This window comes from Syngnathoides biaculeatus, chromosome 9 (assembly GCF_019802595.1).
Source record: "Syngnathoides biaculeatus isolate LvHL_M chromosome 9, ASM1980259v1, whole genome shotgun sequence".
In the NCBI taxonomy this organism is placed as follows: Eukaryota; Metazoa; Chordata; class Actinopteri; order Syngnathiformes; family Syngnathidae; genus Syngnathoides; species Syngnathoides biaculeatus.
The window spans coordinates 19,484,246-19,501,646 of record NC_084648.1 but is presented as its reverse complement, the minus strand read 5'-3'; the positions used below and the strand labels follow the sequence as shown (position 1 = coordinate 19,501,646).

The 17,401-nt window shown below is 45.8% G+C and overlaps 2 protein-coding genes across 6 annotated transcripts in view; both read right to left on the bottom strand.

Moving 5' to 3' along the window:
* grin2bb (glutamate receptor, ionotropic, N-methyl D-aspartate 2B, genome duplicate b) overlaps positions 1-13,123 on the bottom strand; it is a 116,002-nt gene extending 102,879 nt beyond the window's left edge. For both annotated transcript variants that reach the window (XM_061828706.1, XM_061828707.1), the window contains exons 1-2: positions 12,262-13,123; positions 5,124-5,774 (exon numbers count right to left, since the gene is read on the bottom strand). In XM_061828706.1, the coding sequence (XP_061684690.1) occupies positions 5,124-5,132 (9 nt within the window). In that variant the 5' untranslated portion in view covers positions 5,133-5,774; positions 12,262-13,123. The remainder of the gene's footprint in view (positions 1-5,123; positions 5,775-12,261) is intronic.
* Positions 13,124-14,135: 1,012 nt separating this feature from the next.
* atf7ip (activating transcription factor 7 interacting protein) overlaps positions 14,136-17,401 on the bottom strand; it is a 36,967-nt gene continuing 33,701 nt past the window's right edge. For all 4 annotated transcript variants that reach the window (XM_061829872.1, XM_061829874.1, XM_061829873.1 and 1 more), the window contains exons 10-13: positions 16,800-16,901; positions 16,656-16,730; positions 16,417-16,496; positions 14,136-15,044 (exon numbers count right to left, since the gene is read on the bottom strand). In XM_061829872.1, the coding sequence (XP_061685856.1) occupies positions 14,565-15,044; positions 16,417-16,496; positions 16,656-16,730; positions 16,800-16,901 (737 nt within the window). In that variant the 3' untranslated portion in view covers positions 14,136-14,564. The remainder of the gene's footprint in view (positions 15,045-16,416; positions 16,497-16,655; positions 16,731-16,799; positions 16,902-17,401) is intronic.

Genomic DNA, 17,401 nt, shown 5'->3' with positions numbered 1-17,401 from the left:
ATGCTGGGTAATCCAAAAAATATGTCTTTTTCAAACAAACAAATCTATACCACTTATCCTCATGAGGGTCACGGTCGTGTTGGAGCCTATCCCAGTCACTCAACAAGTGTGCTCAACCAGTTATATAAAGTCACGGGTGTGTGTTCTGTTTGTAATTATGAGTTTACCCCTTTAAGAGCGGAGGGGGGGGGCGGTGTCAGGTAAACTAGGAAGTAGAAATAGGCTGAGCAGCAGAGACCGTGTGCGTCCATGTGTTTTAAAATACAAAAAAAGGACATCAGGCTGGGGTTCACTGCACTGGATCAGTTTTCATGCGCGCTGAGAGCGTGCGACAAGTGCACAATTGCGCAGTGGCGCAGCTTAGAGGGAACAATGGTCAAGACTACACAAAATAAGCGACGTCTTTCAATATCTATGTATTTCTACTCGTAGCAAACTTTACACGTGGGATTTTTCGTGCTCGACTGTGCGATGTCGCGCCCGTCAATTCACAGCGACCGCTATCCCGGCTATATTCCGGCGAGAGGCGGTGTGCGCCCTGAACTGGTCGCCAACCGAGCGCAAGGCCGTCGGCTCTCACATTCACACCTACGGGCAATTAAAAGGCTTCAGTTAACCTACCATACATGTTTCGGGGATGTGGGAGAACACCGGAGTACCCAGAGAAAACCTGCCAACTCCACGCAGGCGGCGCCGGGGTTTGAATCCCGGTCCTCGAGACTGTGAGGCGGATGCGCTCACCCACTTGGCCTTCAATAACACGCGTTTTGTAATTACATGACATAATCTTATATGTCACACCGGTTAGCGACTCCAACGTATGGTGTCACATGGGGTGGGGGGCAACAGCATTTGAGGTCTGCGCCATTAAATATTATTTAGCTTTTGTTCTGACATGACCCCCGACCGCATCGTTTCTTTTTATTCCATCGGCGTGGGAAAAGCTTTCAAACAAAAGCTTTAAAAGACGCACTTTGGCCACCGCTTGATGAAAATGGCGACGTTATTTGTCGTCACTCACAAGCAGGGCGCAAAAAAAAATGTGCGAGAGAACATCACTGAATGGGGGGGGGGGGGGGAGAGATAATTCACTTGTGTTGCACACATTGCAGATCTGTGCTGCAGATCTTGGGAGGTTGTGGGGTGGGGGGGGGCACGCCAAGGAAGGAACGCAGCAGCGTGGGTAGAAGCGGCATGGCGGCATCGGGCCCCCTCCTCGCTATTCTTAGCTCTTCCTCCTCCTATCGCAGTCACACATGACCAGGTGGAGGCAAGGCGAGGTACGAATCAAAAATAAACACAAGATGGGAGTCGCGCTCGCTTCCCACTTTTGAGATTTTGAGATTCGGCGTCTGCATGCACGTCGACGCCTGATGTGAGTTGGAAATGGCGCCGCTTTATAACTGGGGGGCATTGTTTTCAATTAAAACACTAATTACCGCAAGCGCGTTGGAAAAGGGGCGTCACTTAAAAATATCCCATTCAAGTTGCACAGTCAATTGCGTATTTATCAGGCATACATAACGTAACAAAAATTTGGGTTTCGTAAACGTTAAAAAAAAAAAAAACTTTGGGGCACTTGGAGTTAAGGCATTCCTCTAAATAAGATCAAAGATTAATTCATGAGAGAAGGAACAAATGTATTAATGACTGATATTTCCTCTGAGGGCGGCACGGTGGATCAGCTGGGAAAGTGTCGGCCTCACAGTTCTGAGGTCCCGGGTTCAATCCCGGACCCGCCGGTGTGGAGTTTGCATGTTCTCCTTTGTGCCTGCGCGGGTTTTTCCTCCGGTTTCCTCGCACATCCCAAAAACATGCGACATTAATTCGACACTCTCAATTGCCCCTTCGGTGTGATTAAGAGTGCGACTGTTTGTCTCCGTGTGCCCTGCGATTGGCTGGCGACCAGTTCAGGGTGTACGCCGCCTCCTCCCGGTTGGCAGCTGGGACAGGCTCCAGCAATCCCCACGACCCTCGTGAGGATAAGCGGCTAAGAAAATGGATGGATTTCCTCCGAGTTTTTAATAAACGAGACGAGAAATCAAAGCAGCTAGTTTTTGGTGCGCTCTAAGCAAAACACAGCACAACACGCACAAATGCAAAATATGTATTTGGAATGAAATTAATTTCAAATCCCTCCCAAAAACTGGCCACAAGCGAAACTCGTCATTTGAGTCAGCCCAACTTCAGCAGTAACTCGAAATGAAACCGACAGAGAGGCTGAAAAGCTTTGCAACGGAGACTTTCTGACGCTCGTCAAGTCCGAGACCGAAGACGACGACTTTTGCGGTGTCAGTGATCAGGAGGAGGACGCATAAAAACTTTTCTGTTCGGTTTGAGTCGTTTAACTGCAGTCACTGCTCTGAAACAATTTATGCAAATCAACATTTACAAAAGTCTCTGTGGGAATTTCTTATTTCACAACGTACCCGTACGCATTTCCGTATTTATCCGCGGTGTATGGTCCGTAGTGGCTCATGTACAGGAAAACCGGGAAACGCTCCACGTGGCTTATTAACCGATGCGTGCAAAATTCAGGCGTACAAAAGTCAATATAAAAAGTCTACACACCCCTGGTCAAATGCCAGCATTTTGTGATGTAAAAAAAGATCAAGTAAGGATTTTAATGCTTTTCCCCACCATTCAATGGCAAGTTTGCAATTTAAAAAAAGTCCTGACAATAGAACATCCCGAAACAAATCTGGGAAAAATCTGCATATCTTAAATTTATTTGTTTTTATTTTTTTTTTTTAAGAAAAACCCACACATAAGAAACAAAAATAATGGTGGGGGGGGGAATCAGAGTTCATTCAATCCCAGGCACAATCAGAGCAGACACAGACCTCGGCCTCGTGCTGACCAGCTACCCTGGGCTTCAGGAGCTTTGCTAAAATTTAGGCACAATATCCAATTCTGTAAAGTTAGAAATGAGCATTTTAAAAAAGCCAATCCTTTGCCTGCTAAACGCTGGGCATAAAACTAGCAAAGAAAAAACTGACAAAAATAAGGGTGAACAGAGGAGGTGCCTTGAAAGGAAGGAGCTCAGGCAGCTGTGAGGATTCAGAAGCGACGTGGCGTTAACAACATTTCGGCTCCCTAGATTTTATCACCTCTTAGATTTTTAATTGATTGTACGGAAACTGCCCGAAACGTAAACTTTAATTGAGCGTTAAATGAACACTCCAGAAGGAATAAGTCATGCTCACAATGTAGCAACTGGGGCTAATATGGGCTTGTTTGCTGTGCTAATGCTAGCGCTTGTTTAAAAATCTCTTTCATTTTAATCTTGTTTTAAGTGTCGGAAGTAAAAATAAACTGAAATAAGGGGATCCTGCCTTCTTATAACAGAGGATATGTCCTCATTTTAAAATTAACATTCAAACTCTTGTTAAAAGGGAGTCATCGGTGCGGGTTTTGAAGAGAAGGAAGGCGGTGAAAAGAAAAAAAAGTATAGGACGCGAGTGTAGGGAAGCAGGGAGGCAAGGCAAGAGTTTCAAAATAATATTGAAATAATAAAATAAAGGCAACCGAACGGAGTAACAAACAAACACTTAAACAAAGCTACAAGAGCGGTGATGTAACTGACCTGACACGGACGTGCACAAATAATGGACCGGACAAGAACCGAACGAAACCAGGAAGTTAAATCCGCAGAGACGACGAGGAACACCTGGACAAGACACAAGCTGATTGGTCGGCGCGAGGGAAACGTGCCCAAAAGAGATCAGAACGTAGCACATTTTCTCACGTATGGGAGATTTGGTTGCCCCAATAAGCGCGAGATTGAAGTTACGGCTGAGTCACGCTGTCACCACTTGTGTCTCCTCAGACCCCCCCCCCCACGCCCCCTTTCCTCAGCTCTCAGTAAACAACCGACACCAGGCTGCTCGGCACCTCCAATCCCTTCCACGGTTCCAATCAACATTTGTAAAGCTGCTCACAGGTGGCAGCTTGCATCCAAAAGTGACTCATCGGCCAACATCTTGTTGCCGCTCGCTCTGCTCTCACGGCCGCCGCTGTCGGTGATGCGCCTGCAACCCCCCCCCCCCCCCCCAAAGGAGTCCCCGCTTGGCCAACAAAATCCCGTCAGTCAGTGTACCAAGCAAAAACATGCAACATCACCACTCGCCAAAAGTCACGTCCTTCTAGTCGCTTGTGCACAAAACTCATGAGCACAACTGTACGTATATGCAGCCACACGTAGTCCTGTCAATCAAAGTATAAGCTACAATTATTTCATCACCTCTAGGTGGTGCTTGCATGTTAGAATGAAAGTGTACGCCATTTTCATAACCTCTGGATGACAGCTTACATTTAGATATTTTTTTCCCCATTTTCTTCAATAGCTATGTATAGCGTGCACGATTGACTTTTATTTTTTACTTTTTTGTGCACCAAACTCATGAGCACAACTGTACGTATATGCAGCCACACATCCTTCTTTCAATAAAAGTGTAGGCTGCAACTATTTCATCACCTCCAGTTGGTGGTTGCATATTAGAATGAAAGTGTACGACATTTTCATAACCTCTGGATGACATCTTACATTTAGATATTAGCGTTAGGGTTATATTTTATTTTTTTTTTCAATAGCTATGAATAATGTGCGCTATTTACTTTTAAGAATTTTGGTGGAAAGAAAAATGGGAATTACACACAAAAAAATGATTGATTATATGAAAATGATTTCTAGAATGTATCCATCAAAGTAAATGGGCTTTTCTACTACATGCTAATTTATTGATACAAATTTACATTGCAAATATTTCAGAACTCATTTAATTTCTGTCTGTTGTGCAACAATAACTACATTGAGTAGTTATTTATGTGTTTTCAATGTTTTGCATGTTGCACCTATGACGAATTCTATCTGTGCTTTTGCCTTTTGTCTGCAGTGCTTGATGCGTTTTTGTGTACCGTTGCGTACATTTTTTCTCATTATTATCATGGCATGCTACTGCCGCTTTTAAAATATCGTTTTGTTTTGTTTTGGTTTTTTTTTTGCTTCCGAGTCATAAACACAAAAGTAAATGTATGCATGTGACAATTGTCCGAGTGTCGTTTCTGCCGGGCCCCCGACGTGAGACGTCGTCTCGTCCGACGACGCAAACGGCCGAGCCTACCTTGAACATCGCCAGCCCGGATCTCCTCTCGGCTCTTCACAACTGGCATGATGGAGTGAGCTGGGATTCGAGTCCTCCTCTCATAGCCTCGGATGGAGGGCGGGCGGGCGCAGGAAGTCGCACACGGGGAAAATTGAAGGCTGCGAGGGGGTGGGGGGGTGGGGGGGATCTCCGGGGGTCGGAGAGCTGATCCGCGGTCGAGGCGGTGCCGAGGAATCGGAGGGGAAAGGGGGGGGGGGGTCACGGGTGGTTTTTGCAAACGTGAGCGACGTAAAGCTTTGGAATGATGACGGAAATAAAGTCAAAGGAGCCAAGCTGGAGCCGATTTGGACTTGTTGAACATCGGCGGCGATTTGCGCATTACAAGACAGCGAAAGACGTGCGCCGAGGGTGGCGGAACATCATCAAGCCGTGTTGCTTCCTTGGCGTTTTTTTTGTCCTCCTCTCACTCACTCACTCCGACGCCGGCGGCGACGGCTCGGCCGGGTCTCCTCGCAGAAACTCGGTTGCCGTGGAGATGGGAAGCGGGGTGCCGTATGTATTCATATATCGCCCCCTCCTTCCCTCTTGGATGTTTTGTGACTTCGGTTTCAGCCGGCCAGCCGCGTTTATGGCTCGATCGGACCCACGTCGGCGCTCATCTTCCTCGGTCTGAATGAGAGAAGGAGAAGAAGAGTCACAAGATGATTCGTCTGCGGGAGGACGAGCATCGCGTTGCAAACTCATCGACGTTCTCGCAAGAAACACTCGCAGGGCTTTCGCTTTGCGTGCACACAAACCGCCATCGATGTGCAGATGGAACGGTTTGGTTTTCAGCCTCTGAAGTCACATAAAACTTCAGTGCGCCTATGTTTAGGCAAATACAGTGAAGAAAAGTATTTGAACACCCCGCTATATTGCAAGTTTGACCACTTAGAAATCACGGAGGGGTCGGAAATTTTCATGGTAGGTGCATGTCCACTGGGAGAGAGAGAATCCATTTGGATCATACAGAGTCACAGGAGAACCTTTTTTTTAGTCAGATGAGACCACAATGGAACTTTTTGGTCATTATTCCACTAACCATGTTTGGAGGAAGACCAATGATGAGTTCCATCCCAAGAACAGAACACCATCCCTACTGTGAAGCGTGGGGGGGGGGGTGTTTTTCTGCACATGGGACTGGATTAAGGAGAGGATGACCGCGGTCTTGTATTGTGAGATTTTGGGGAAGAACCTCTTCCCCTCAGTCAGAGCACTGAAGATGGGTCGTGGCTGGGTCTGTTAACACGACAATGACCCGAAGCGCACGGAAAGGAAAACCAAGGAGTGGCTCCGTAAGAAGCATATCGAGGTTCTGGCGTGGCCGAGCCAGTCTCCAGACCTAAACCAGATAGAAAATCCTTGGAGGGAGAGCTGAAACTCCGCGTTTCTCAGCGACAGCCCAGAAACCCGTCTGATCGAGAGAAGAAGATCTGTGTGGAGGGGTGGGCCAAAATCCCTCCTGCAGTGTGTGCAAACCTGGTGAACAACTACAGGAAACGTTTGACCTCTGGAACTGTAATTTCGACATTGCTTTTCTCAGGTGTTCAAATACTTATTTGCACCTGTATCACACAAATAAATCGTAGATTGTGATGCCTGGATTTTTCTTTTTTTTAGATGATCTCTCTCACAGTGGACATGCGCCGACAGTACGATGAACATTTCAGACCTCTCCATGATTTCCAAGAACTTGCAATACAGCAGGGTGTTCAAATACTTATTTTCTTCTCTATTTTCTTGGGCTTTTTCCAAGACTTTATGCTCAAAGAGGGATGAGCCCCAACAAGAGGTGTAACGCGAACAAGACGCCATTTTCTCTTGCGCTTGTTACTTGCAGCCTATGGCGGTCAAATTTGGGCGAGCGGGTGGGGTAGACAACCGTTCACCGTCATATATTCACAACTACGCACGTTGTTGCGGGAGGCGGCAAAAGAGAACCCCCACGGGCCCAAAAAAAAAGCGAAATTCACAAAGGGAGGCCAGAGGCAAACGTCAAAGCACAAAAGGCGACCGTGGTCATAAGCGCTCAGACTTTGCGGTTTCAAACATTTTCCACTGACTTCTTTTCACACGAGTGTGACATTTAAGAACGGGGGAAGCATGTTTGAGACGTCTACAGTAGGTTGAAAAGTGAATTTCATACATTTCTGCTTTAACTGGTCATAAAATGTAGTCTGACCTTCACGTAAGCGGAAACAAGGAGTGCTTAAACTAAGACAAACGCTTTCGTATTTTTACACAGCACGTGAGAGGACGTTATTGTTTATTGAGGTTTTGGATAAGATTGCGTTGGCGACAGAAATTTCAGCTGGTCTTCAGCCAATGCGCTACGTAGAGTTTTTTTCCCCACTCGTTTTTTTTATTCTGCGCTCCTCTCTCGCAGTCGTCTTTGCAGCCTGGCCAGTCCTTGAAAGACAAGCAGGAGTTTGTCCAACTGTGGACGGACGAGATCCTTTTGTAAGCTTTTCGAGCGTTCCAGAAGTCGACGGTTTTTAAAGGTGGGTCCTTTCGAGCGAGGCCCGGCCGGCACACATCAAGCTTGAACTGATCGGACTCCAGGCTGGCTCACGCCGGCCTCTGATGCGGTCTCAGAGAATCCTGAGCCTAAAGCGGGGGTGTCAAACTCATTTTTGTCACGGAGTTATGGTTTCCCTCAGAGGGGCGTTATGACTAAAATCGTCAAAATCTTTAATCACCTCATCATATTGACACATGAAATTTATGAACTACTTTTTGAATCAGAAGTCAAGGGTAATGGGATTTTTCAACCGTTGTTCATCTTGGTAACACAAAAATGTTTATGATAACTCAACATTTTCGTCTACGATAGGACAATTTGAAATTTCGGTACAGATTTTCAGCGGAATTGCGGAAGTTGACACACGTGATTTGACTTTGCGGGCCACATAAAGTCATGTGGCGGACCGAATCTGGCCCCCGGGGCCCCTTTTGACACCTTGACCTGTTTCCTCCCACATCCCAAAAACACGTAACATTAATTGGACACCCTCAATTGCCCATAGGTGCGATTGTCTCGATGTGCCCTGCTATCGCCCGGCAACCAGTTCAGGGTGAAATCCGCCTCCTGCCCGTTGACAGCTGGGATAGTCTCCAGCACTTCCCGTGACCCTCATGAGGATAAGCGGCAAAGAAAATGGATGGATTTTCTAACTATACATTTTTTCAATCTTTTTTTTTTTTGGGTACAGTTATGCAAGGTTTTATGAGGCCAAAGGTTTGCCGTGGAAGGGATTGATTAATTTTACAGTGAGAAGGAAAGACGATTTGAAATCATTCTTTTCCTTTCGGTTTGTCCCCGTCAGGGGTCGCCACGGCGAGTCATCGTAAATGAACGCATAAAACACGGAAATCCAATCGGGTGATAATTGAGCATTGCAACTTCCCATCAAAGATGGATGAACATAATTACATAATGGCCACGACGTGCACCTGCACAACGCGGCACACTCCGAACGGGCCCGGCCGACTTACGTAAGCCGACGGAGACACTCGGACGCGTTTAAGTACTTGAAGCCGACTCCCGCCGTAAATGGGAAAAGGTCAAGGGGTGAGGATTTCCCTTTTCGCTCCAATCCTCATCAAATGACGCGCTTGCCGCGACCGCGACGCATAAAGATGAAATCAACCAATTGGGCAGAGCGGGGGGGGGGGGGGGGTGAAGGAGAGTTGAAGTGGCGAGAGAGGAGCCGCCAAGTGAGCCGAGTTCATGCGCGACGATGCGTCCAAACATGCAGATCAGTCCTACGTGCGCACTCCTGACGCTCATGCTCACTACTCACCTAATTAACTCTTTTCTGCGACACGGAACGTACAGAGCGCAGGAGGCCAGCGCGGGCGAGACGCAGAAAGCAAAGGCATGGCGAAAGGGGGGGGGGGGCGTTTCGCCCTCACCAAGGCCACCCTATGCACAAAAAGGTGACAATGTTGCACCTTCGCCCGAAAAGCGGAGGCGCCCCCACGAGGCGGGCGTCGCAGCGATTGAGACAAAAAGGAGGGCGGCGAGGGTCCGGCGCCGTTGGGATCGTTTAGTCATGTCTGCTTCGGAGACGCGTTCGTCATCAGCTGTCGATCGGTCTGCCTCACATGGGGGGCTTCAAAGCTCAGAAATATAGATTGGATGAAAAATAATAAATTAAAAAAAAACTGATTCATACATGAGAATCAATGTAAAAAAAAAAAAAACAATCATTTAGTCCGGAGCTACAATTTAAATGAAGTTTCCTCTTAAATTCTGAAGCCTGATCTTATTGTGGAAACGAAAAAAAAAAAAAAAAAACACAAGTCCCCGTCCCCCCCCCCTCAAAAAAAAAGTTTGTTCCTAAAACTTTACAATTCAGAACACAAACTGGAAACGTGTTTTCCCGCCACTGCCAAACTTATTCCAATAAATATGCCATAACAAAAGACCCAAAAAATATGAATTAAACAAGGGAAAAACAGACTCACGTTCATCAACCCATCAAAAAAAAAAAAAAAATTAAATCCATCGCGACCCATTTTCGACCCCCCCCCCCCCCGCCCTGAGTTTGGTCAACCGTGGTAGAAGTGCGTGTGTGTGTGTGTGTGTGTGTGTGTGCGTGTGTGTGTGTGTGTGAAATTGTTAGCGTGTGTTTTTATGCATACATAAAGCACACACAAATACACACAGACAGACACGTAGACAAAACACTAAACGATAGTTAACCTACCTAGAGTAACATCTAAGAATCCCGCAAGTGGGGTGCACAGTAAATGGGTGGGGAAGGGGACTAAAGGAGAAGGGGAAAAAAAGGGTGGGGGGTCATTTATGGAAATGATTGATTGGGGGGGCTTGGGTTTTTTTTTTTTGTAGGAAAATTGATCCCAAGCTGGAAAAAAAAAAAAAAGATTCACAGACAGAGATGTAAACGATGGGAGAGCGACAACCAGCAAAGAAAATCGATGGCGGTGACGGGAAAAGTCCACTTTGGTCAGTCACAAACGGGCAAAATTGTACAGCAGGTAGATGGAGAAATAGATGAGGAGGCAGAGGACGGACAGAGAGACGATGTGAAAAGAGAAAGCACCTCCCAGCACCGCCATGAGGAAGAGGAAAAATTGAAAACGGAAGAAAAAAAGGAATACTCCAAAGCCTTCCGTCTTTGCTCTTTTGAGTCAGGCAGGCAAAGATTTTTTTTTTTTTTTTTTTTTTGGGGGGGGGTTCCTTTTCAGTTTAAACACCCCAACTCCCTCTCTTCTTCTCTTGCTTTCCTCGTCAAAGAAAAATGCAAGCGTCCCAGTGGATGAGCGCCAAATCTTCGCCAAAGTGCGGAAGGCTGCGGCGCCGCCGCTGATGCTCGCTGCGAGGCGCCGCGCTCAGCCCGAACTGTGGCCGCTCGCTCTCCTCCAAAGAGAGAGAGAGAGAGAGAGAGAGAGAGAGCTGTGGTAGGGAGGGGGGGAAGGGGTCTCCCCCCCACCCCCCCTCCATCCATCGGATGCTCAATGAGGGGAGCTCCAGAAGGGATGTGGCAACAATTGGCCAGGCAAACTCACCTTGCATACTGAGAGCAATGGCGCCCTCTCTCGGTGGATTATTCCAGGAATTCCAATGAGTTGGTTGCGCTCGGCTCCATTTGGGGGCCACCCTTTTGCAGACTTGTGAAATTCTTTGAAATATCTGAATTTCACGAGGGCACAAGGGTTAAATGGACCGATGACCAAACAAACAAATAGTTATCGAATTGTGATCAGGGCTGAATCGATACCGGTCCAGTAATCGGCATCGATATCGATATTTTATCTGCACAGTGTGCTCTGACGCTACAGCTGAGCCCAGTGTGCTGCCCAAAATAAACATGATCATGAATAATATAATAATGAAAAATGCACATGGAAAAAGAAAGAACAAGAGCCAGAAATTCCACATTTCTTTCTCTTTTATCGAAATATTGAGCTCGTGCACGTGACGTCACCATTTTCACGGCGCCATATTGCCGGTCAAAAAGAGCCGCTCGACAGTGTGAGGGAAATTGAACCAATGCCCGAGACTTGTTGTGTTGTTGGTTGTCACGACAGACGTGACAGATATTCAAAGAGATCATTCTTTGGAATACCATCATTAAAAAAAAAAAAAACAGAAAATATCGATGGATTTCGGCAATTAAACGTGATGGATGGTGACCAACCAAAATACACACACGCCTGACCGACACTTCCGGCCAGTGACGGGTTTGATGACGTAGGTGCACGAGCTCTACACCTACACAACGGTTCAACTTTTTTGGGGATATTTTTTTTTTTTATTAAACATTCCATGAATGTTATTTTTCAACAGCTGAAATAAATTCGTCGGTTTGAACCATCTCCCTCTCTTGGAGTCCACAGCCCAAATATGGAAGTCAATTCAGTGTTAAGAAGGTAAGAACCGAACTCCCAGCCAATCCAGTTACTCTTTCTTAGTCACGTGACGTCACATACTAAGAAAGTGTCACCGGATTGGCTGGTTGTTGGGTCCTGACCTGAAGTAACCCTGCCGTTTTAACACTGAATTTAGACGGAATGAAAATGTTACGTTTGAATTTTAAAAGTTGACTTATATATATATATGGTGAATTTGTTAACATTGAAAAGTCAAACTGAAATACAGCTATTGGAAATGTGATCCACTTTGGAATAACAATGCGAATTTTACAACATCACATTTTCAGCGGCGTTTTTAAATCAAATCCCAGTGGCACATATTTACTTTCATATTTAACGCTCTCTGGTTGCTAGAGCAGTGATTTCCAACCTCTATTTTAAAATTGAAAAATCCCACGGCACACCAGCAAAAGTAAATGTCAACAAATATGGATCAATTAATTACTGTATGTACTTCCTGCCATTTAATAAAAGATAATTTTTAATTCGGTCATTGTGCCTCGCTGTCATAAACAGATGAATAAAGATACATTATTTCTTGGACTAAACGTTTGGGTTTTTTTTTTTTTTTAGCAATTACATAAAATTGGATAACTTCCCACGGCACGCTCTTTGGGAATTACTGCCCTAGAGTAACGTTTCAACAAGCCCTTCAAAATAAGATTACAGACACCCCACGAAAATGAATTTAAAGCGCATGAAAATGTGAACTCACCATAAACAACGCAAACACGTGAGCTTGTTTCTCCGCAACGAGACGGTCTCATTTGGGGGGTAACGCGAGACAATGACACCCAAAGTGTGTTGATTATGTTTTGGTTGCTGTCGCTCCAGAAAATCCCGCTCGACACAGAGAAGATGTCGGAAATGGCAAAACTGGGTTTTCAGTGCTTCAGTGGCGATCTCCGGGTATTCTGTCGCGACTTTAATCCGGAACATCTGCAGAGTTGTTGTCGCGAAAATACTTTTCAAGGTACTGTCGATTTCCAGCAGTTGCGCGGACATGCTGGATTCGCCGGGTTTTGTTGATTAATGGGTCACGGATCCATCACCTGGCAGTTCGTGGGTTCTTTTTGGTTGGGAAGCAGCGCTCGGACTCTTTTTCAGAGCAAAGACACGTGATCGTGCACCAGCTGTGAGAGCGAAGGCTCAATCTCACACAAAATCTAAAAACTAATGTTTGAAACGTGTCAAATATGCTTCTGTTCACACGCCGTCCCCTCAAATCCAGTCCATCTGTCCTCTCGAAGACAGTTGCCATTTTCCACTGAGGAGGATGAATAGGTCACCCATGTAAGGCAGTTTTGCGACATTTTTTCCTGAGAGAAATGTTTGCAGCGGCTCTCGTAATTCATTTTCGCTCCGGAGACGCATCTTATATCCATCCGTGTGTGTGCTCCGCGTCCATCTCTTCACAAAGCTCCTCAAAAAATGCGGGAATTAAAGACTTTTATGTGGGGAAATAACTTTGTTTTTCTTGGAAGTTGTCTGTCTTATTCACTTAGCATTTTTCCCTTCGGAAAGAAATGTTCCAAACACGTCTATTTTTTTTTTTACTTATTTTGCTAGCTTGTGAGTTTAACTTGAATTCAAGTGACAGAGGTGTAGCCAAGAGAATCTGGTCATTTCTTTCAAAATAAAAGCTTGTTCGGAATCGGAAAATGAATACAACGGAAGTAGTTATTTCTTCGGCGGCAAGTTACCAATTGATTCACGGACCGGCAACGGTCCGCGGCCCGGTCGTTGGGGACCGATGTGTTATGCAACATATTCGATTTGTCCGCAACATTTTCAGCATATTACACGTCTTGTTTGGTGAGATTGCCTGAGTGCTCGTGGGCAAACTCGAGATTGTGACGCGTTCAAGCGGAGCTCGGAAATGTTCTTGACCAAATCTTCGAAAGGAGTTTTTTTTTTTTCCTTTCAGATTGGTTATCGTAAATTTTATTCCTTTTTTTTTTTGCCCCCTCATCTCTTGGACGTCCTTGTTTGTTCATCAAATTTTGTTATTCCATTGTACTGGAAACACCTTTTGATCTGTATTCAAAGCAAGAGGCAAATAAGCTAAAAATTGTAATTTAATTTTTGGTGGGGGAGAATAATTAAATAATTTTGTCATTTAAAAAATTGCAGCCTTACAAACGAAAAAAAAAAGTCCTTTACCCCCCAAAAACAAGTTATATCCGGCAATTTTAACCCTTTACTGTTGAATTATAATGGATGCACGCATGCATGCACTTCAGCACCCACAAATTCATCTATCAGGGGAATTTTTTTTTTATATATTTTCCTTTTTTGGGGGGGGGGGAGGAGCAAACAATACTTAGAAAAACTTTAATGCAATAATGGGCTTCAAAGATCTTACATATACACACCATGAACCACATCAACAGTGAAATACTTTTTTTTTTTTTTTTTTTCCCCCAATTAAGTTCTACAGGTTTTGGTCCCAAAATCCTGACATTAGGCCCGCGATGTTTGGCCTTTATAGTTGCTGCGTGTTCAAAGATGAATTAAAATCATTTTACATTTGCTATTAAAGGATAAGACAATGGCCATTTAAAATATCCACAAATGAAGTAAGAAGCGTCTTTAATAAAGCGTTTTATTGTGTCTGTCACAAGTCTGGTTACCAGACAAAAGTTACAAAAGTTCTCTTTCAATTTCTACCACATGTATACATTTTTGTGCAATTCTGGTGACACGACGGCGGTGGCATCGCGTCTCCAGTAAAGCAAACAACATCGGGGCGACTTACGTGAGCCGAAAACATTAATCATCCGACGTGAATCATGAGGAGGTGAAGAAGTAGCTCACTTATATACTGTACAACCGTATCGATCATGAAAAATGAACAACGTACATAAACCACTGACAACGCCGTCAAGTCAGAAGCCGGCCGGAAAAGTATTTACAGATAGTCGGATGTCAACGATGCACGATATCGGAGGTCCTAAGACGTACGTTGCCTAAAAGAAGAAAGGAAGGGGTCAAACGAAAAGGACTTTTGCCAAATGTTCAGTTGGAGCTGGGATTGATAACGTTTGTGCACTGCGGTTCGCAGAAGGAGCCAAAGCGCCCGTAAATGTCTTTGGCCCGAACGGCAAAATGATACGTGGAGCCAGACTGGAACTGGGTCAGGGTGCAGGCCATGGGCAGAGGAAGAGCTTTCACTTCGCCGATCTTCTTCCAGTGCTGCTGACCCGAGTTGCTGCTGGAGTTGTCCTGGTGGTAGGCGTACAGGTGATAGCTCTCCACGGCCGCGCACGACTGATCCGTTTCCGACACGCACCAGGACAGCACGATGCCGCTTGCGCTCGGCACCAGCTTGAGCTGAGGTTGCTGGGGAGGCGAGGTCCGCTGAGCCTCCGGCGGCAGGCTCGTGGGCACGGGGGTGACGGGGAGCGGGGGCAGGGTCGTGCTGGAGCCCCGGGCTGGCGTAGTAGTCGTAGTAGTAGTAGTCGTAGTAGTTGTGGGACGGGCTTTCGCTGAAGAATCCTGCCAGACGCAACATTCTTACATGAGAACCTCCGGCAAAAAAAAAAAGCGGGCAGTTGGTCTTGGATTAATTTCGGGTGACAATTACAAACCGGGATGCGCCCGACAATGCGGCACGTACGTCAATCGGCACCATTTCCAAACCATTGGAAACTTTTATGGCAATACAGTAACAGGAATTTATAGGAATTAATGGGGATTTATTTGACAAAACTTCACAATAGGAAACCTATATAAAGTTGAGAAAATGTACTTTATAATGATCCTGACTAAAACAAGCAGATTTTCTGCAAGTACAGTCGGATACGAATTGCTATTCACTTCTTACGCAGCGCATCGAAATTGAGCTTTCCATTTTTGAATGGGACTTTTTGGGTATTTTTTACAATTTGGTGCTGAATTTTTGAAGAGGGGTATTAGAAATATTCAAGAACATCCATCTCCCCCCCACCCCCAAATCAAGGAAATAACAGATTCTACTTACTGAAATACTCTGTTCTCGAACAAATCGGTTTTCGAACGAAAAATTCGAGATTTTTTTGCTTCTGTTTTCTAACGAAAATCGGTACCCGGAAATAACACAACGCGCGCGGCCCGACCAGCTGCCCACGACGTGCGTTTTTATTGTGAATTCAAATGCACCGCGAAAAAAACGCGGAAATAACATAACGCGCACGGCCCGACCAGCTGATCCACGACGCGCGTGTTGTTATTATGTATAACGCAACCTCTGTACGGAGACGTGGAAATATCGATTCGGTTTTCTAATAAATCGGTTCTGGAACCGCCTTCCGGAACAGATTGTGGTCGAGAACCGATGTCGTACTATATATGTACGTAGAATCTTATACCTGAGCATTATGCATAGGTATAAGGAAAACGGTGGGGGGGGATCAGCACGTATAAGTGGCTGAAAAAAAAAAGGTGTACTTCATTCCAATAGCTTATGTCTAAAAAGTTGTTGATCCCGCAACATAAACTTGTGCAATCATGTTCAGATTTAAACCGGGCTGCTGGCTTCACGCCGTTTTCCTCCAACAGATGGCGCAATATTTTATCCTTTAAAGCATGCAGCAAAAACTTCACACATTTCACCGTTTAAACAAACACGCAAAATGAGAAGGTTGTGTACTGACATCAGAGGAAAGTGTACACGTACACAGAAGGTGAGGGTGTGCGTCATGTCGGACGTTTGTTTCCCCCAGACAATTGGAGATGGACGCTTGTCACGGGACATTTTCAAAACAAGCGCACAACTTCACGGATTTAGCGTGTAACCATCACGCGACCACAGTGAGGCTTAGCGGCTCAGATAACGAATGGATGGAGTGCAACATTAGCGACACGAAAGAATTCACTTCTAAATTCTCACCAGTTGGGGGCGGGTTTGCACCGACAGAGTACTACTGGAGGTGTTCTGGCTGGTCTGTGGGGACGACCTGGCCGCCGAGCCTGAGGAGAGAGAACACGTGAGACGACGAGGCAAAAGCCAATGTTCAGTTATTTTGATTGAAAATAAAAAATATCCTGGCCCACGCGGATGATTATCCAAATATCAAGTATCGGGAATCCACAAGAAAAGTGGTTCGGGTTCTAAAGTGGCACCCTTACTGCTTGGAACGCTGGCTGGATTTGAACGCTGGGTTACCGAGGCGCTTGGAATCGTCGCCTCCTTCACTCCCGTGACTGGCGAAAAGAAAAGACATATTTAGAAACGGGGTCCCTGCATGAACGGGAAAAACCAAAGAGTCTCACCCTGCACATCATCGTCATCCTCGGTAAGATCGATGACGGCGCCTTTGGGACGTGCTAGTGGAGCAGCTCCTTTGGACGGAGTGATTCCTGTGCCTTGGTTGTCTACAAAAAGAGGAGAAAACACCATACTTGATTTTACTTCTTTTTAAACAACAAACAATACCACACTGTCTTGTCTGAAACCACACTCAAGAGAAATGAAAAGAAATGATCCAGTTTTATTAAGATGAAGCGTAGTGGACGCGTGTCTTCAACAGGCGGGGGCGAGTGAACGAGATCAGGAGATGGGAGTCTGGTCGGCTTCGCTAGTCGGGTTAGTCTACACCCGAGTGCGTAGATTTAAGATGAGTCCGTATTACTACGGCTGTGAGTGATCTCGTTCCGTGTTTGTGGGTCGGCTCCATTTTCGACACCGTTTATCCTGATCAGGGTGGCGGGGTGCTGGAGCCTATCCCGAGTGACTTTGGGCAAAAGGCGGACTACGCTCTGAAATGGCTGCGAGTCATTAGCAGGGGACAATGGACAACCGAGGGGACTCGAGATTCCCACCGTCACTGAGTGGGAACTGAACCCACGCTACTCACTCAGGGAAATGGACCGCG